General features: G+C 48.7%; 1 protein-coding gene across 1 annotated transcript in view; it reads right to left on the bottom strand.

Moving 5' to 3' along the window:
- MYO9B (myosin IXB) overlaps window positions 1-20,349 on the bottom strand; it is a gene marked incomplete at its 5' end in the record, with an annotated part of 70,272 nt that overhangs the window by 31,745 nt on the left and 18,178 nt on the right. The window contains 6 exons of the mRNA XM_084250019.1: window positions 1,991-2,080; window positions 2,912-3,041; window positions 5,195-5,295; window positions 5,543-5,642; window positions 6,125-6,187; window positions 10,825-10,919. Of these exons, the coding sequence (XP_084106145.1) occupies window positions 1,991-2,080; window positions 2,912-3,041; window positions 5,195-5,295; window positions 5,543-5,642; window positions 6,125-6,187; window positions 10,825-10,919 (579 nt within the window). The remainder of the gene's footprint in view (window positions 1-1,990; window positions 2,081-2,911; window positions 3,042-5,194; window positions 5,296-5,542; window positions 5,643-6,124; window positions 6,188-10,824; window positions 10,920-20,349) is intronic.

The raw sequence follows: 20,349 nt of genomic DNA, 5'->3' as shown, positions 1-20,349 counted from the left end.
ACTGGACCCACCCATGTGGGAGAACTAGACAGAAGGCTGGGTTGGGTTCAAAGTCGTACCCCTTAAAGGACTGGGAGCACCAATGGGGTTACCATCCTATGTGTAAAAGCAGCAATGTCTTTCACATTTTTTTTTTTTTTTACAAAGACTTAGGTCTAATTTATAGAAAAAAAGTTCCTTCCTTTCATGTACAGTTATACATCACTTAATAATAGGATACATTTTGGAAAATGCATCTATATTAGACAATTTTGTCACTGTGCAAAGGCAACCTTAGCAATGGATTCTGTATACTTATGGGTCATGATGCACAAAACATGAGATTAAATCAATCACAATGGAAAATCATGCTATCATGAGATGTTTGAGACTGCTGCCTGTTTAAAATGCGAAGATGTCAGGACGGCTGTGTCACTAGGAACAAGAATCTGGGGACCACTGGTGAATAGTAACATGTCATTTAATGATGGGGACATATTCTAAGAAATGCATTGTGGGCCTCCCTGGTGGCGCAAGGGGCTAAGCACCACACTGTGAAGCGGTCCACAGCCTCTGCAACACGAGTTTGACCCCGGCCAGCCAGGGAGCAACCCACATGGCGAGGCAGACCTCTCCTGTCTTGTCCGTTGCTCCCCTGAGCAGTGTATTTCAGTCGGTCTGCCTATTAGGCTCCCTGCTCTGGCTCTGGTGAATCCGCTTACCCCCCTGCATCTCTGGCCTGTACCCTGGCTCATGTATGCATAAATAAACAAATCGATTTATTTATTCATTTAAATTCATTCATTCATTCATTTATATAAATTCATTCATTCATTCATTCATTCATTCATTTAAATTGATTTATTTATTTATGTCTACAGGCCAGAGATGCAGCGGGGTGAGAGGATTCACCAGAGACAGAACGGGGACCAGAACAGGCAGACTGACTGAAATACAATGCTGAGGGGAGCAGCCAGCAAGACAGGAGAGGTCTGCCTCACCATGTGTGTTGCTCCCTGGCTGGCCGGGATCAAACTTGTGTTGCAGAGGCTGCAGACCACTTCACAGTGCAGTGCTCAACCCCTTGCGCTACCAGGGAAGCCCCCTAAATAAATCTTTAAAAAAAAAAAAAAGAAATGCATTGTTAGGCGATTTCATCATTGTGCAAAGGTATAGTGTCGTAACACAAACCTACATGGTGTCACCTACTGGGAACACAGCTGTATAAAATGTCTGCCATGGACTAAAATGCCATTAAGTGACTCACAGGTGTGCTTGGCTGCCATCAAGATCTAGAATGTGTCCCTCTGGCTTTGCCTTTTCCAGGGGTGGTGGAAATGGAGCCACATGGATCTCAGGGTCCTGCAGGAACTTTTGTGTAACTGCCCATAGGATTCAGAGAGTCTGGGGTGCCTGTTCGAGATACTGGGCCAGCTTCCTAGCTGGGCCATCAGCTAAACATTCACCCCTGCCCCCATGGCTGCTATCTAAACTATAAGATGTAAAACAGTCATAAAGGAAACATGCAGGCTGAAGCCAAGGCCACAAAGGTGCCTCAGTAAGATTTAGGGAACCACAAAATGGTTTTAAAGGAGCTGCTGTAGCCCTGGGGTTGAAAAACTTTTTCTAGAAAGGGTCAGAGGGTCAATATTCTTGGCACTTTGGGAAGAAGCAGGTAAATGAATGGCTGTGCCATGTGACAATAAAACTGTTTACAAATGCAGGTCTGCAGGCCACAGGTGGCCCTGCAGATGAGAACCAGCACACCTGCTGAGCAGTCTGAAATGCAGACATGGAAAAGAGTGGTTCATATTCTGGCCTGTGGGGTGCAATTTGCTATCTGAGCTGATGTGTGCCACGCCTGGGCTCAAGTGAGAACCAGAGGGGTCCCTGGGTTCTCCTTTGCCATTCTGGAGACAGGAAAAAGATCATCCAAGCCAACTGTTTGTAATGAACCTGTGCACTGGTATTTTTGGGTCTAGTGTTCCTGAGAACCCAGGGCAGTGCTCACCTCACTAAGACTGTAGGGGAGGATGAGCTTGTCGTTGGCAGTCACTGTTTTTCTTTTGGTCAGAACTTCCACCAAGATTTCACGTTTTACCTGTATCAAGGTCCAAGAGGGAAGAGAAGAGGGTGTGAGTGGAGAGCTTGTTGGGCAGATCCTCATGTCACTGAGATAAGGCCCAAAACTTGTGGAAGGTGGAAAGGATGCCTGTGGCTATACCAAGAAGTGACTCGAAGCCCACTGTAGGGTAAATGAAGTTAACAGGCTTTTTGTTGCATGAATACCAGGGCCAAGAGGTGCGGGCTCAGGGCACATGTGCCTATGATTGTGGACATCTGGGCCCAGAGAGCAGAGTGTGCACATTTAAGTGTGGGGAATCTGTGTAAAGAGACCAGGGATAAAAGGGCGGCATCACTCTCAGAGGGGGCTATAGCTACAGGAGGTGTACTCTGAGGTGCGTCCATGAGACAGTAACACCAGAGAGGCCAAAGAAAAAGCCCAAAGATTCCTGGGGGCTGGTGGGCTGGTTGCCTCCAGAGAATCCTGACCCCCCTGCATGGCCAGTGCCTGCCTCCTTGCATGCCAGTCTCCCTGCCTGGTATGTCTGTTACCTGGTAACCTGAGAGAGCATTAAAGGCCTGTAAAAATCCATTGGGGGCTCCAGGACTCTCCTTATCTGTCTGCTTGAATTCACAGTGAACCTGCCCTGTGCCTGCTTGCACTAGACCCACCCTCAGAGTTGCCGCCCTGTGATGTGCATGATAGGTCCCCGCCAGGGAGGGAGCCCTTCAGAAACGAGGAAGGTGCACTGCAGAGATGGTAAAGAGGAAGCAAGTGGACTCAGTTTGCAGAAGAGGCATGGCTGATGCAGGAAGTTCTGGCTCCCCTGCGCCACAGGCCCAACATTCCGAGGGAGGGAGGTGGTACCTTCAGGAGCTGCGACAGCGTATCTAGCACCTCAAGGGGCCCGACTTCCAGGCCTTCATCCCTGCCAGTGGCTCTTTTCTTGTAGGTCACGTTGCCCAGGTACAGGATGGCTGAGAGAACTGAAAAAATCCTGAGACAAAGAAAGCATGGGTGGTGGTGGTGTCTATAGAAACTTCCAGCAAACTAGGCTGAATTTGTAAATCCAGGAATAGGCAGTCAGGACATGTGAGTTTCAAAAATTTGGAATCCTGGGCCTCCCTGGTGGTGCAAGAGGTTAAGCACAGCACTATACAGCAATCCACAGCCTCTGCAGCACAAGTTCGATCCCCGGCCAGCCAGGGAGCTACCCACATGGCACAGCAGACCTCTCCTGTCTCACCCGCTGCTCTCCTCAGCGGTGTACTTCCGTCAGTCTGCCTCTTCTGTTCCCCACTCTGCCTCTGGTGAATCGTCTCACCTCCCCACATCTCTGGCCTGTACCCCAGCTCTTGTATGCATAAATAAATAAATCTTCAAAAAAAAAATTTGGAATCCCACTGTCAGGGACTCCCTCTGTAGAGCTTTACAGACTGGAGTTTCCCTTTTTTTTTTTTTTGGTGTGGTGGGGGCTTAAAAAGTTTTTTTTTCCCCCAAGACTTATTTATTTATGCATACAAGAGCTGGGGTACAGGCCAGAGATGCAGGGGGTGAGTGGATCCACCAGAGACAGAGTGGGGAACAGAACAGGCAGACTGACTGAAATACACTGCTGAGGGGTGCAGTGGGGAGACAGGAGAGGTCTGCTGCGTGATGTGTGTAGCTCCCTGGCCAGGGATCAAACTCATGCTGCAGTGGCTGTCGATAGCTTCATGGTGCTGCAACTTAACCCCTTGTGCCATCAGGGAGGTCCTTAAAAAGTTTTTTTAATGAATGTATAACTGCCTACAAAAAAAGTACATGTTCTCCAAGCGTAGAGGTTTGTGAATTGTCACAAAATTTAGAGATCCTGGTAATTAGCACAAATATCAAGGGGTAGTACATTCCAGACTCCAGAAGAGCTGCTGTTCTGATGTCTAATGCTGACCGTGAACTTGATGTCAATGAAATCATATGTACTTGTATCTGGCTGTCATTAGAATGATGTGGGGGTGGGGTGCCACTCCTGTTAATGCAGGCAGCATAATTCAATGTCAATGGTTTCATCGCATTTCAGCTTCACACTGGCTCTCTGCTATGTGTGCCATCCAGGGCACTATGGGTGCCGAGCAGCATCCCTGGCCTCTACCCACCAGATGCCAGTGTCTCCCCCACTCCACCCCTCAGTGTGATAACCATGACTGAGTGTCCCCTGGGGCAGATCTGGCCCAGGTGAGAGCTGTGCTGAGTGTGGACTAGTCTAGGGGTCAGCAAGCCATGGCGTGTTTGGCCCTTTACTGCTGGCCCCTGCATGGATGTACCACCATTTGTTTATTTAATCTCCCACTAGTGGACTTTGGGGGATTTCTGGTTATTTTTGGCGATCATAAATGAGCCTGCTGTGTGCATTTATGTGTGTGTCTTTGGCTGAGTAAACGTGTGTCATGTATACACAGCTGTAGTTGAAACCACCAAACGTTTTTCCAAAGTGTGCTGGGGATACTGGCTATCCAGGCAGATGTGGAAGATCCGCATGTGGTTGTTAATACTTTTCTGAAATTTTAGTTGATGGTAAAAAACACATCACATAAACCTTAGTCATTTTTAAGCATGTAGTTCTGTCATGCTAGTGCATTTATGCTGCTGGGAGAAGCCCCTCTGTTTTTTTTTTTTTTTTTAAATAGAGGCATGTTTTATTTATTTATTTGTTTGTTTGTTTGTTGTTTGTTTGTTTATACATGCACTGGGTACAGTCAGAAGCACGGGAGGGTGAGAGAATTCACAAGAGCCAGAGCGGGGAGCAGAGCAGGCAGAAGGACTGAAGTACACTGCTGAGGGGAGCAGCGGCAGCAGGAGAGGTCTGCGCGCCATGTGGGACCCTCCTCTGGTGTCCGGGGAGCAGCTGGGGATTGAACCGGCGCTGCAGAGGCCGCGGGCAGCTTCGCAACCCAGCGCTCAACCGCTGCGCCACCGGGGAGGCCCGAAGCCCCTCTGGTTTTAACTGGCATTTCCCAGTGACTAATGACAAGAGTCCCTTCTGTGTGCTCATGGTCATCAGACTACCCTCTTGGTGCAGCAATCACCCGGTGTTGATCAGACCTCAGGGTGACTGTAAGATGTGGGGGTGCCCATAGGGGAGATGGTGGGGTAGCAGGCCCACCCACTTACTGCTTCTTGGTGGCAGGGAGGAAGCCCACCATCTCCATGGCCTGCTTGAGTCGTTCAAAGTCGTGCTTTAGATCCTCTCCATCTTCGATCTTCAAGTTATGCTGAAAAACAGGCGCATGCTGGGTGTTTCCGGGCCAGTGAGGGTGGTATGCCAGGATGATTTTGGCTGGGACTGATGGGCAGGGCCCAGGACATCAGGAATGAATGGGATCCTTTATACCATCTCCCTGGAGCTGGTTTGGGGACTCCACAGAGAGCCAAGGAGGGCGGCCTCCGACCTGGCAGGACGCGTAAACAACCAGCAGGGAACAGAGGTGGTGTTTGTGGCCAGGAGTCAGGGCTGTTTACCTGGTTGAGGTAGAAATAATCTTCAGGCTGCTTGAGTTGGAATTCTTGACGTTCTTTATCGCTGACACCAAGTAACAAATAATAAAACACGTGGTAGTTCCTAAGGGTGAAAAGAGGAGGAAAAAAGTCATTTTTGGAGGCCAAGCAATAGCAACTTTTCAAACTATTGCTAATGTTGTTTCAGAGACACCATGCCAGGGAGGAAGGAGCCCTTATGTACAAATTTGAGACAATGACTCATTCTTCAATGTCTTAAAAAAACTAATCTGAGCGGCTCCCATGAGTAGATGTCCGTGTATATGTGTGTGTGTGTGTGGGGGGGGGGGAGTGGGGGTAATGGGGATGTATGTCCCTGTCACTGGCTGATCAGAGAGGCTTCTAATCTAAGCACATTTTGACAGACATGAGCCCCTAGTCTAGGTTAATCCCCCAGGGGGCACACAGCAAGCACAGAAGGTTGGCTTAGGAGCAGGCCTGGGATGTGCCATGGACAGCCTCCCGGCCCCAGCCCCAAATCTGAGCGCCTGCTTGTTTCTACTGGGAAAAAGGCTTATGTGTGAAGTTACTGAGGAAAGGTCCTACCTCTCATCCTTCTCCTGAGAGACCAGGCGAGACTTCTCAAGCAGGTATTTTTCGACAACAGCTCTGTCGTGAAAAGGAAAAAGGGTAAAGCATTTATTTGAATCTCGTTTCATGAAAGAACTAGAGTAATTTGTTGCTGTGGCAAAGTCAACAAAGAATTAACTTCAACTTCCTTTGACACGAGGTAAATACAGATGCATAATCACCCTGAACATGGCAAATATAATCAAGCTAACTGCTGGAACTATAATTACCCTGAATGTTGCAAATATAATCATTCTACATGTGGTAAGCACAATCCTAAATTGTAAATACACCCATACATATCATAAATACAACCAGACACCTTAAACACTGTAAATATAATCATGATAAGTGTCATAAATACAATCACCCTAAATGTACAAACACAATCATGCGCTGCTTAATGATGTTTCACTTGACAATGGAACACATTATGTGATGGGGGTCCCAACAGACTGCACCATTGAGTCTGCTTGGGTAGCAGGCTGTACCCTGTAAGTTTGTGTAAGTTACACACTGACATTCACACAACGATGAAATTGCCTGATGTTTCTCAGAACGTGTTCCCCTTACTAAGCAATGCATAACTGTAGCATCATAAATGCCATAAATAACTCAAATGCCATAAATATAACTACCTTACTTGCTCCCTTGTCCTGTAGCTACCATTTCTAAAACTAAGGGCCCTGGGCTGACGCATCTGCTCCGCAGACCCGATTCAGGCTGGCCACTGCATGGGGAAGCCCAATGTGGTATCCTGTGGAGAACCCCTCCCTGGAGCAACTGGACCTATGTGTTCAGGAACAATACAGGACAGTCCCTCCTGCTTCTACCATCTCTCTAGCTCTTAAACGTTCCTCCAATTGAAAAGAAAAGATGCAATGAGCATGAATTCATTTTTTTGCTCTTTTTGTACAGCTTTATTGATTATCAACATATGATACACACTGCCCACATTGAAAGTATGCCACACGTTAAGTTTTGACTGGGGCCTTTCACATTCCATATCATTTTGAAAAAAAGCATTGTTAGGGGTCACTGACACACGATCAACTTGAAGTATGAGATTGGATGAGTTGTAATGTGTGCAAACACCTAGGAGCCCACCACCAACACCAAGATTGTGAACACACCTGACACCCCAAAAAATTTCCTGGCCCTTAGTCATTCTTTCCCACTCCCACCCTTCTGTAGCCACTGACTGGCCCCACTGAAGACAGTCTGATTTTTCTAGAATTTTATTTTATTTTTCTTTTGTCTTTTTTCCTCCTGACTTCTTTAGAATTTTAAAGAGACTCGTTCGGTTTGTATACTATGTCTGCCTTCCACTTGGCACCAGGATTCTGAGATTCGACCATGATGCAGAGGTATCAGAACCCCATTCCTTTTATGGCTGAGTGATAGTCCACATATATTCTACACTGTGTTGTGCTTGTCTATTCATCCATCGATGGACATGGGGGATGGACTCCATGAGGTTGTGTGAGTGCTGGGGCAGCAACCAGGTACTTTGTCAGCCATCATCTCAACACTCACGGTCACGAAAACAAAAATTTTGGGCACCGTTTTGCAGTGGGATATATATATACACTGTTGGATAAGACTGGGGGGAGTCAAAAGTTATGAGTGGATTTTCAACTACATGGGTGTGGGGTTGGCACCCTAGCCCCTGCGTTGTTCAAAGTCGACTTTACTATAGTTATTTGCTCTCCTTGGGAGGAAGGTGGCATCTAGACTCCCACAGATGGATGAGGTACTAGAAAGTGGAGGGACCTCCTGCTGCCTGGGAACTCACAGGAGGTGGCCCAGAAGGCACCTGAAAGGCATGGGTACCTGCTTCCTCAACCCCACCAGGACAGGAAAGGCTGGTCTTCTAGGGGACCCACGATCACCAAGGGTATGAGGTAGGCGGCCGCGCAGGCCACCCTCCTCTGAGCCCTTCAGTTTTACAGGAGGCAACTGATGTCAGAGCAGTGGCAGGGCCAGGGGGTCAACACCACTTAATATTTTCTTTTCTCTAGTATACGTTACTGTAAGAATACAGTACGTAGTACACGTAACATACAGAACATGTGTTGACTGTGTATGTTCTCAGTAAGTATTCCAGTTAACAGCAGGATATTAAGTTTTAGGGGAGTCAAAAATTATATGTGGATTTTCAACTGTGTGTGCATTGGGGGAGGGGTTGTCAGCAGCCCTAGCCCCTGAATTACTCCAGGGTCAACTAAATTTTAGTTATCTGCAATTTGTTCTCCCGGGGAGAAAGACCACATCGAGTTCTAGAGCTGCAGGCTCATACTTGAATCTCACTCTGTGGTGGATTTTGTGCTGTGCTGGCCAAGTGTGGAAGATGGCAGCCCTTCACTGGCATCCTGCTGGCACCTGAAGGACAAGAGGCCCTTCACTTTCCCGATCACGTTGGAGGCTCAGGTCCCTATGGCAGTCTTAGTGGGAGTCAGAGATCCCCCAGCATTGAGCCCTTGAGCCAACTGGAAAAAGAGGCCTTACAAATTGCGGAACTGAGGGAGGCCTGGACTGCCCCTGACCCTTGGTCTCAGCGGGAAACTGCATCGAGAAGTGTCATCTGCTCATCTGCTCAAAAGCAGAACCAAGTCTGGGCCTGCTCCTCATGGGCTGTCTGTAGCTACTCCTGTGGGAAGTACACCTCCCTCCTGGAACCTTGAGCAGCCACAGTTGTGGGCCAATGCATGACATTTTTTTTTACTGGATCTGAAATCACTTTCCAAAGTTGGTCTGTGAAACGCAGTCAACCCAAGGCCACTGGGTCTGAGCTTGGTGGAAGTCTGGAGCAGGTGGCATGGACTGGATGACTTGGCTTTGCTGGTGTATATGTGCTGCCAAAGTGAGCACATTGGCTTTGCTGGTGTAAAGTAAAACGGGGTTGAAGGGATATGTCCACCTGAGCCTGGGATCTTATTTGGAAATGTCTGCAGATATGATTAAGAGAAGGATATCTTTATACGATCATCCCAGGTGGTTCCTAAATTTAAGGAAAGTGTTCTAAAAGACAGATGAGGAGACCCAGAGAGTCACAGAGAAGGTTATGTGAAGATCAAGGCAGAGACTGGGGTAATCCAGTCACAAGCCAAGGACGCCTGGAGGCCCCAGAAGCTGGAAGAAGCAAAAAGGACCCTTTCCTGGAGTTGCTGGATGGAGCATGCCCTGAGACACCTTGATTTTGGACTTCTGGCCTTCAGAACTGGGAGAGAAGAAATTCCTGTTATTTCAAGCCTCCTGGTTACAGTGCTTTGTGACAGTGGCCCCAGGACACAAAATAGAAACCAGGTGGAGAAGAGGGTTAGGGTGGAGTGGAAGGAGCAGCACCCCTGGGAACAAAGGCTCAGTGTTGAGCCAGCCTGGACCCAGGAATACTTGAGGCAGCTTCTTGGCATTCCTGCTCTTCAAGGGGAGCCCCTAGAAGTGTAGAAACATTAAGTTTCTCTATAATCTACCCTATCAGACATTCTGGGCATCTCTTGCTGGTCAGAGGTTCTCCATGTGGCAGATACAGCTGGGTAACTTGGCCCATGGGAAGGAAAAAATGGAAGCGGTGAGGATTTTTGTGGAGAAAGTGCAGGTTGGGTTCTGGATGTCTCTGGTCGACTGGGGCACTCGCTGTGGGAGGGAGTGGTGCCCATGCAAAGGGAGTATTTACCAAAGGCCTGGGGCTATTGGAGCCTTGACTGGGGGTGGGACTGCTGAGGAAAGAAGCCAGAGACTGGAGGAGTAGGGAAAACAGCATTCCTGCTCATGGCCTGAATGTGAATTGCCAACTGATTATTAGTCAGGTTTAGAAGGACGGAAGAGTCTAGACATAGGAATTGACCCCCTGTCCTCATGACATGGGGAAGGGGGGGCACACCCTTTCCAGAAATGCCTGTACCTTCTCTGGCCTGCAGCTTAGGTGTCCCCACCTCTAACATTCAGGGCTTCTCATTCTGCTATTCAGCATCACCTGGAACTTTTACAAACACCATTGCCGCCAATACCCTCATACCAAAATTGAGGGGGTGGCAATTCCTGTGACTAGCAAGGCAATGAACCCTGATGAAAGAGCATCCACCCAACCTCCCAGCCATCATCTACCCACCCACCCACAAATCAATCAACACAGTCACCCATCCATTAGTGAATCTACCCATCCACTCATCCATCCATCCGAATGACAGTCGATTCTTTCCACGAATTCTATTCATCACTCTACCTTTCCTCCCGTTTCCCTCACATTCATCTTCCACCTACCCTTCACAGTTTCCTCCCAAAACTGCATCATGTCTCCTTCTGACTATAGGGGCAAATGCCAGAGTTCCCCTCAATCCTGCCTGGGGTACTCAGAGACCTACAGAATTAGAAATGCTATCAAGACCAGGAAATGGATTGGGCAAATCTCATCACGACAGCACATCCAGCTCTGTGGGTGCTGGGTCATGCTCAATGCTCCCAGGAAGCAGGGCCTCCCCACTTGCCCTTCCTACCTCGACCAACCCCTCAGACCTTTTCATCAAGAACTTAAAACCACTCATTTGCCCCATATAATTCATAAATGTCTGCTCAGCCATAATTTCAGCACTGAGCTCCTGGATGGGCTCCTAACTTTTGGGAGGCTGGAGACACCGGACTGAGGCTAATTGCACGGGCGGTGGATGCCAACTCACCCTCTCACGATGCCACTCTCCAGGTAGTTGACCTGGATGAATTTCCCAAATCGGCTGGAATTGTTGTTGTGGGCCGTTTTGGCGTTCCCAAATGCCTGTGGGGAAAACAAAAGCATGTATTCAGATGTGAGGATGAAATTTCAATGGGCCTCGGAGCTCCCCCTGGGTGCTGGGGATACTTGCTGGAAGTTGCTCTGAGAAACGCAAACACTTAGGTGTATAGTCAGGTGCATGGAGATCCATCAACTCCTGAGCTCTGTTTGTGTGTGGAGCCCAAGTTTTAAGCCTTTGCAATTAAAAATGCCAGTTATGGTAATTCTTTCTCAATTATATTTATTCCTATAGGAAACGCTGGCCTGTGGGCAAAATGTGGTTAGCTCCTTGGTTTTTTTTTTAAGATTTATTTATTTATGCATATAAGAACTGGGGTGCAGGCCAGAGGTGCGGAGGGTGAGAGGATCCACCAGAGACAGAGTGAGGAGCAGAACAGGCAGATCTACTGAAATACACTGCTGAGGGGAGCACCAGGCAAGACAGGAGAGGTCTGCTGCACCATGTGAGTGGCTCCCTGGCCACTCTTGCTGCTGTGGTTACGGACAGCTTTAGAGTGCTGTTGCTTAACCCCTTGTGCCACCAGGGAGGCCCAGCTGCTTGTTTTTTGTGCTGCCTGCAAGCCAGGGATGTTTTTTACATTTCAAAATGGTTTAAGGAAAATCCCAAAGAAGAGTAATATTTCCTGACACATGAAAACCCTATTCCCATCCCAGGGGCCATAGTGAAAGTCTTACTGGCACAGAGCCAGGCCTGTCAATTTATGGGTCACTCCCAGCTGCTTCTGGTGCCACAATGGCAGAGCTGAGTTGTTAGACAGAGGCTTCCTGGCCAACAAAGCTGAAAATAATTATTATCTGGCCCTCTCAGGAAGGAGTTTACTGGGTGCTAAGCTGATACGGGCTCTGTGAGGGATGTGAAGGAGTGGGTAAGGACACAGGTCCTAGCCTGGAGGGATCCTGCACCTATAGGAGAACAAGTGGGTTCATAGCAAAATTTTAAAAAATTGGGTTAAATGGGCGTAACATAAAATGAATGATTCAGTGCAATTCACAATGTTGTGTTAACTACTACCACTATCTAGTTCCAGAACAGTCCATCACCTGAAAAGGAAACCCCATCCCCATGAGCAGTCACTCTCCGTTCCCCTCCCCCAGCCTCTGATAACCACCAATCTGCTTTCTGTCTGTGTATTTGTCTGTTCTGGGCTTTTCATATAAATGAATCACACACTATGTGGCCTTTTGTGTCTGGCTTCTCTCACTCAGCAGGATGTTTTCGGGATTCATTTGTGTTGTGGCATGAATTGGGGTTTCATTTCCCAAACACAGAGGCGAGAATGTAAAGTGCATGGAGCTTGCCACTCAACGCCCACCCCCACTTCCCACCCCCACTCCCAGGGCCTCCCACATGACCACCACCCAGATGAGGACAGAGAACACCTCCATCCCTGCCCAGGTTCCTGGGAAGTATCCTGCCCTTCCCCCAGGGATGAACAGATTGAACAGACACAGCCTTCAGGGGCTTGGGGTACTGGTTTTTTGGAGGGGGGTACTGTTCAAGTAAAGTGAGGCTGACAGGAGAAGGAGGGAGGAAGAGGTGATTATGGAGTGTCACCCCCTTGTGGCCCAGGAGGTAACACTGAGGTAGGGTAGGGAAGGGATGGTGACACCTAGAGTCATACATGTGTGTCTGGGTGCACAAGAAAAGTAAATGAGATGGGTGTCAGACTAGCAATGCTCCTGTTTGGGGAAGCTGTGCAGGGAGGCTGGGAATGACTAGGCCCCAGCCAAGTTTTTTTTTTTTTTTAAAGATTTATTTATTTATTTATACAAGCACTGGGTACAGTCAGAAGCGTGGGAGGGTGAGAGAATTCACCAGAGCCAGAGCAGGGAGCAGAACAGGCAGACTGACAAAAGTACACTGCTGAGGGGAGCAGCGGGTGCAGCAGGAGAGGTCTGTGCGCCATGTGGGACCCTCACTGGCAGCTGGGGATCGAACTGACACTGCAGAGGCTGCGGGCAGCTTCGCAGCCCAGCGCTTAACCGCTGCGCCACTGGGGAGGCCCCCCAGCCAAGTTTTGAAGAGGGGGTTGCAGGTCCTTTGGGGTGGACAGGGTGGGGAGATGTACTAACCCCAAGAGGAGATGGGACTTTCTAGTTTTTTCTGCAAGGGGATGGATGCAGGTGGTCACTGATGGAAGCTTCTGGAGCAGTGACCTGAAGGCAGAAGTCACATGAGAAAGGGTATGCTGTGGGAGGTCCAGGACCCTTCCTCAGGGGGCGGCTCTGAGGGACTTTCTGCCCCACTACCCTTGGGGCTCCAGACTTCAGAGCTGTGAGCCTAAGCCTATTGCCAAGTGGACCAGCAGGAATGTGGCAATAAAGGAAGACCCTTAGCGAGGCAACCTGGAGTTCAGGTGCTTTGTGGGGGGCACCTCCATCTGGTCTGTGGAGGAGGAAATGGCCTTAGGCATTTACTTGAGTCAGACATTGGTTCCAGAGCCCCTCTCCTCCCAGGACACCTTGATCTGTCTTTGAAGGGGCTGATTAAATATTAGGTCCTGACAAGTGTCAGAGAGCTACTGGTCAGCAGCCATGCGCCAGCTGCTAGGGGCACCCTGAGTGTTTGTGGAACCCCTGCACCACTGACACTTGGGGTCAGACTGGGGTCACCCTGTTCACTGGGGCGCTGAGCAGCATCCTTGGACACCACCCATCAGATGCCAGCAGCATCTGCGATAACCAAGGAATATGCCCAGAGAAGGCGAAATTGCCTGGGTTGGGAGGCACAGACAGGTGAAGGGGTTTGTAGGGCTGGCTGGTCTGGGAGTACTGGGGTGCACTGGGGAACCCCATGTGCATGGGAGGCACTGAGGGGCCCTCTGGAGAAAACTCTTTCTAGGTTTAATGTATAGTTTCTCCTAGATCCAGCCATATAGCTCTTTTATTTCTTTGGAGTAAAGCCCATGTGCTCTGAGGCTCCTCTCTGGGGGCAGCAAACAGCGATCCATCTCCTTCTGTTCCACAGACAATGGACCCTGCAGGGTCGCCTGAGCTTAAGTTGAGCACAGGCCCTTCCCCACTCTGTGTGAAGTCCGGCCTGGCCTAACTATGAGCACATGGGAGCTCAAGTCCAGTGTCTGCCGAGGAAGTGTCCCCAAAACGCACATTTACACTCCACAGAGTCCCAGGAATCCCTTTGGAATTTAGGACAAGCCTCTGTGTCAACTTCTAAAGGAGCAGCCGGGTCTGGCATTCTGGGGATGACAAGAGGGAAAGGATGTGAGGGCAGCAGCTCCTGCGGAGCCCTGGTTTTCTGGTTCTGTGATTACCCGTGCGGGCTGGTGACCTCACGCGTCTGGTATGTGGTCTCAGCACAGTGCAACTTTTCAAAGCTGATCTAAAAATATCCGGTTGGTGCTATTATATGTCCAAGGAGGAGGGACTGCTGGACTGGAGCTCCCAGCAGCTAGGGGAACTATTGTGTGACTGCTCCCGTGCTGGCCGGGGTGGCTGGCCTCCAAGCACCAGGGCTGCCGGTGTGCTTGGTGTGGGGTCTGGGGGTGGGCGGCAGGGAGGAAGTGGATCCGGGTGCCAGCAATGATGTGAGTAATTTGGCAAGGAGGGCCAGAGAGGCCGGGATGCTGTCTTCCCAACAGGCTAGAAATCCAACAACCCTGGCAAAGTGCTTTTCGGAAAAGGTCTCTACTTCGTTAAAGACACTGTTTTCTTTTTTGTGCTAAAAATACACATTCCTGGATGGAAACTAGGCTTTTGGTAGAGATCATAATGTAGTATATATACATGTCAAACTGTAATACCTTACAACAACTGGAACTTATATAATTGTAAATCAATGTTTAAAAAAAAAAGGAATCGGGGCCTCCCTGGTGGCACAGGGGTTAAAGACATAGCACTATCAAGCTATGGCCAGCCATTGCAGCAGGAGTTCAATCTCCCGCTGGCTGGGGAGCTAACCCACACTGCGCAGCAGACCTCTCCTGCTCCCCTCAGCAGTGTATTTCAGTAGATTGACCTGTTCTGCTCCCCATTCTGTCTCTGGTGTATCCGCTCACCTTCCTGTGCCTCTGGCCTATACCCCAGTTCTTGTATGCATAAATAAATAAATCTTTTTTTTAAAAAAAAAAGAAATCTAAAGACATTGAACTATATGTAATAATAGGATCTATAACACAGGCCACATATCAAATCTGATGGGGAATGGTGAGAACTGGGGGTATTAACTAAAAAAATGGGATAAAATACACATTTCTAATTTAAGCTGTACTCTTAAAAATATATGTATTTAGCTAGCGAGCTGCCTATCAAATCATGTTAAAAGTTTACCCAATGGAAGAAAAACAAAGAGAAAACCTTGTAATTTGAAAACTCTCCACTTGTGGTTTCTAGGTAAAATTGTCAGAGAAGTAGCACCCCTTCCGACTCCCTGTCCTGCCAGAGATGCTGAGAGCTGATAAGGGTTAGGGTTAGGGTTTCGTCTTTGAGGTTCTCCTTTTGGGAGATTCAAAAGGCTTCTGAAACTGGAGACATTCAGGGTTAAGCATTGTGCTTAGCCAAAAATTCCGAGAAGGGTCACTTTATATCTAAACAGGATGGCACTTTTCTTGGTTGGAGGGCTCTGTAAATGCTTTGGGAAGAAATGTAACCAGTGGCAGAATGACCTGAGCCAGATGCACCAGGGGCTTCTAATTCTTTCCTTTGCTTGTACTTTTCTCAGAGACTGACTTGCCATCTCCATTTCTGATGGGGAAACTGCAGAAGTCAGCCAACCTCGCAAGTGGCCGACATGGTGGCCCTGTCCATGCTCTGTCCCTGAGGTCTGGAACTTTTGGGGGTGCCTGCCCTACCTGGCCCCAGGCTGTTCACCCAGGGCTGGGCAGTCAAGCAGGTGGTTCCCCCAAGACTCCCTTGAGTTCATACCTGGGCCTCCTGAGCATCACATGGGCAAAATGAACAAGCCTGGAGACAGACCAAATCAGGCAAACTATGTTTTGCTTTCAGATTTCCAAATGCAACAGGCCCATGGAATGAGCTAAGAGGCAAACGCGCTCCCCCATCTCGGCCTTGTACACAGGCAGTCCCTGAGTTGGGGTTTCCCCTGGAGAAAAGTCCCCCATCCAGGGTGCTATCCTTCTAGCTGGGTGGAGGAAGCCTGCCCAGGGTTAATTCTGTCACCCCCAGGTTTATCTGTGGCTGTTTATTCTCAGAGGATTTTTTCTAGGGGCTTCCTCTGGGTTGTGGGGTTGGCTTCTCTTGTTTTCCTGAACAGCCCACAGGGATCTCACTTATCAAGAGGTTGCAGTGCTTTTGCACACACGATCTCGTCCCTTCACTCATTCATTATTCATTCATCCATTCACTTGACAACCAGCTTACTGGTCAGTGGCTGTGTGCCCAGCATCATTCTAGCCTCAGAGAGTCCCTCTCTAGCAGGGCTCCAACAGGGGTTCTCTGCATGTCTATCAGGCTGTTACTTGGATGTAACCACTTCCACGAGCCCCTTTCCTCCAGTTGTCTGAGCCCTGCCTACCACCTTCCTGAGTCTTGATGCTGCCTTTCCCTCTGTGATGCTACCTCTGTCCCCTCCCTAGTCCTCATAAGACTTGTGACACTTCAACTGACTGGCTTTGATACAATACTGGTAGAAGAAAATGACAAATATTAGACCGGGGGGTGGGGGGGAGTATAAAAAAGAGGCTAAAAAGGGGAAGACTGTTCCTGGCCGGTAGGACCCCCCTGTTCCAGCCATATGGGGACAGAGAATGTGATGCTCAGGAGGGACTGGAAGCTATTGTCGACACAGTAGACCCCCCATCTGGAACCCATATTTTCTCCCCAGTGTTCCCCACATTCTGGGAGAATGAATTCCATATGAATCAGTGGTTGGCCCACACATGCCTATAGGTCATGGCCATCTGGGAACCCAGATGATAGATACTGCAGGACAAGGCCAGAGGTGTCCTGAGGTGCCAGAGGATTTTCTCTGCCACGTACACTGAGTAAAAAGTACCTACATACCTACATACCCTGGTTGGGGCTGGGGTTTTCCTGTGTGGAAATGCTGGGAAAACAACCCACAGGTCTTCACGGGGTGGAGAGTTATATCTGATGAGGAGCCCAGGAGAGCAGCTCTGTGTCCCCAGGGGATTCCAGGGGCTCTAGAGGGCAAATTAGTTTAGCACTCTGGGGTTTCAGATTCCTTCCCTAAAAAATGAGGGCAAACCCCTGCCTTTCCAATTCTGTCTGGCCCAGTGACTCGAATCTCGGTTCAGTGTGACAAAGCCACCGACGATCTACACAAAGGGATATGGCCGTGCGGAGGACACTCTCCTACTGCCAGGTCGGTGGGGGCATGCTTGGCCGCTGACCTACTGAGGCCGCCAAGTGATGGCAATCTGTTTCTGTAATGGCCTGTGAGCTAAGGATGCTTTTCACATTTTTAAATGCTTGAAAAATAAATTAAAAGAACATCTCATGATATATGGAAATAGGAAGTTCAACACTCAGTGTCAATGAATAAGGGTATGTAGGTACGTAGCCATTTATTTATGAATGGGTTGTTTGCTCTTACACTACGAAGGCAGAGTTGGGTGGTGGTGACAAAACACCCAGCAGGGTTGAAAATACCACCTCAGGGCCTCCCCAGTGGCACAGATGTTGAGTGCTGGGTTGCAAAGCTGCCCGCAGCCTCTGTAGTGCCGGTTCGATCCCTGGCCGCTGGCGAGGGTCCTACATGGCTGGCAGACCTCTCCTGCCGCCCGCTGCTCCCCTCAGCAGTGTACCTCGGTGCTTCTGCCTGTACTGCTCCCTGCTCTGGCTCTGGTGAATTCTCTCACCCTCCCGCACTTCTGACTGTACCCAGTGCTTGTATAAATAAATAAATAAATAAAGCTTTGAAAAGAAAAGAAAAGAAAAGAAAAGAAAAGAAAAGAAAAGAAAAGAAGGGCCTCCCCGGTGGCGCAGCGGTTGTGCGCTGGCTTGCGAAGCTGCCAGCAGCTTCTGCAATGCTGGTTCGATCCCGGCTGCTCCCCAGCCACAGGAGGAGGGTCCCTCATGGCGTGCAGACCCCTCCTGCCGCACGCTGCTCCCCTCAGCAGTGTACTTTGGTCCTTCTGCCTGCTCTGCTCCCCGCTCTGGCTCTGGTGAATTCTCTCACCCTCCTGAGCTTCTGACTCTACCCAGTGCTTGTATAAATAAATAAATCTTTAAAAAAAAAAAAAAAAAAAAAAAAAGAAAAGAAAAGAAAAGAAAAGAAAAGAGAAAAGAAAAGAAAAGACCACCTCAGGCCCTTTGCAGATAGGTGTGCCGGCCAGTAGTCCAGGGGCTCCCAGCTAAATGGCCCATTCTCCCTAAGGGGGCTAGGGTGGTCCTGGGCTGGGAGCGCTCCCACATGCAGACATGTGCAGGGTGGGCCTGGGAGGACATGAGTGTGACCCGGGCTGACTGGTATACATACCCTGGGACACAGAGGGGACCAGGAGAGGCAGGACTGGAAATATGGGAGGCTGGGGTCAAAAACCAAGAGGGCTGTGCAAGGAGAAACAGAGGCACAGGCAGAGTGAGCACTGAGGTTAGGAGGGGGCCCTGGCTCTGGAAGATGTCAGGTGGGGACAAGGATGATACTGAGATGATGGGGGTGAGGAGGCAGCTGTCGGGTGGGAGACAGAACCCTTCCTCCCCCACCAGCCTGCACAGGTGGCAGCTGAAGGCTCAATGGGTTCTGGGTGCTAGGCAGGAAGTAGAGTCACCCCTAACCTCATTACTCCCTGACTCACAGATGAGGAAGTGCTGGCTCTCCAAGGCCCAACCTCCCATAGTTCTGAGATCTGTTACCCACAGGGCTCTGGCACTAGTAGGCTCTGGGTAGTCAGATAGCAAGCACATGTAGAATGACAGGCTGTGATGCTCACCCCACCTCTGTGCCCCCAGTTTGTAATCAGTTATTACATGGAAGGGCACTGACAATTAGCCACAGACTCAGACAGAAGCACCAAAAATGCAGCAAGGACCCCTGGGACAAGGGCCTTTAAGAAGGACCAGTTCTCACCAAAGGCCGAACCTTCATAGCAAACCATACCGGAGAGGGGTGGGTAGATGTGGGGGAGCCTACTAAAAAGCAAAACAAAATACCCACTATGAGGCAAATTACAAGTTACTGTATCTCCTATTTTACTGAGCTTTAGTTTAGGTTATAATGAAACCACCTACTCTATCACAGAGGAATAAAGAACAAATCAAGCTTTGATGGAGGAGGGTATTGTTTGGTTCTTACTGCCCAAAAAATATTTGAGGAATTTATCAACATCCCTAGATGGCTCATCTTATCCATTTGGCACCCAAATCATTCTTTTTGGTTCTTTCTCTCAGGGTTTTTTTTTTTTTTTTTTTTTTTTTGAGGAGGGAAGGTAATCCACTTGCTTTCATTTGTTTGGTTTAGAGATGCCCCTTCATTTAAGAGTTGCTTAACACAAATTTACTTTTACTAAAAAATTTTTTTCCATGTAAAAGTGCTTTAAACCCCCTGCCTGCACAAATGTCTAGTTTTATTGCATCATTAAGAGAGTTAATTGTAATTTTTTTTGAAGATTTTTTTACGTATGCATACAAGAACTGGGGTACAGGCCAGAGGTTTAGGGGGTGAGAGGATTCACCAGAGACAGAGTGGGAAGCATAGCAAGTGGATCTACTGAAATACACTGCTGAGAGGAGCAGCGGGCAAGTCAGGAGAGGTCTGCTGTGCTATGTGGGTTGCTCCCTGGCCAGCCAGGGATCGAACTAAGAGCTGCAGTGGCTGCGGATAGCTTCATAGGTTGCATCTTAACCCCTTGCACCACCAGGGAGGCTTGCTTGTAATATTTTTATTTTGGAAAGTTCTGGATGTTTTCTCCATAACTTGATATAGGAATGCATTTTGTGACGGTACGATGTGATGGATACTTGAGAAGGATTATTCTCATGCTGGCGTGAAAGGTTCCTGACATGGAACTAACTAAAGGATGTGGTATGGGAGTTTCATATCCTTGTCTGTGTTATGCATTTGTATCTGTTTCTCCTAGTATCTTTCATAATTTCTGCTTTGTAAAGGCAACAACTATGTTGTTTGATGCATAGATATTGATGGCTATTATACCTTGGGACATATCTTGTTCATCATAGGTAATGTTTAGAGACTTCAGTTCTCCCTTCTCCATGTTAGAATTACAGCTTTGTTCTCTCCTGTTTCTATCTGCTTGCTCTGCCCATGCCTGTCCCTTTATTTTTAGCCTCCTCAACCATTTTGGTTTTGGTACATAAGTCTTGTTCACTAAGCAGGGAGTTGAACTTTGCTCTGAGGACCAAGGTGAAAATCCTCTCCTTGTATTAGGTGGATTGAATCAATTGGAGTTTAGACTTGTTCCCTTCAGAAGTTACCACCATTAGCTCTTCCCCATTTGTTGCTTGTGGCTGTGTC

The sequence above is a fragment of the Talpa europaea genome, assembly GCF_964194135.1.
Source record: "Talpa europaea genome assembly, chromosome: 12".
Lineage (NCBI taxonomy): Eukaryota > Metazoa > Chordata > Mammalia > Eulipotyphla > Talpidae > Talpa > Talpa europaea.
This window is presented reverse-complemented; position numbering and strand designations above follow the sequence as displayed.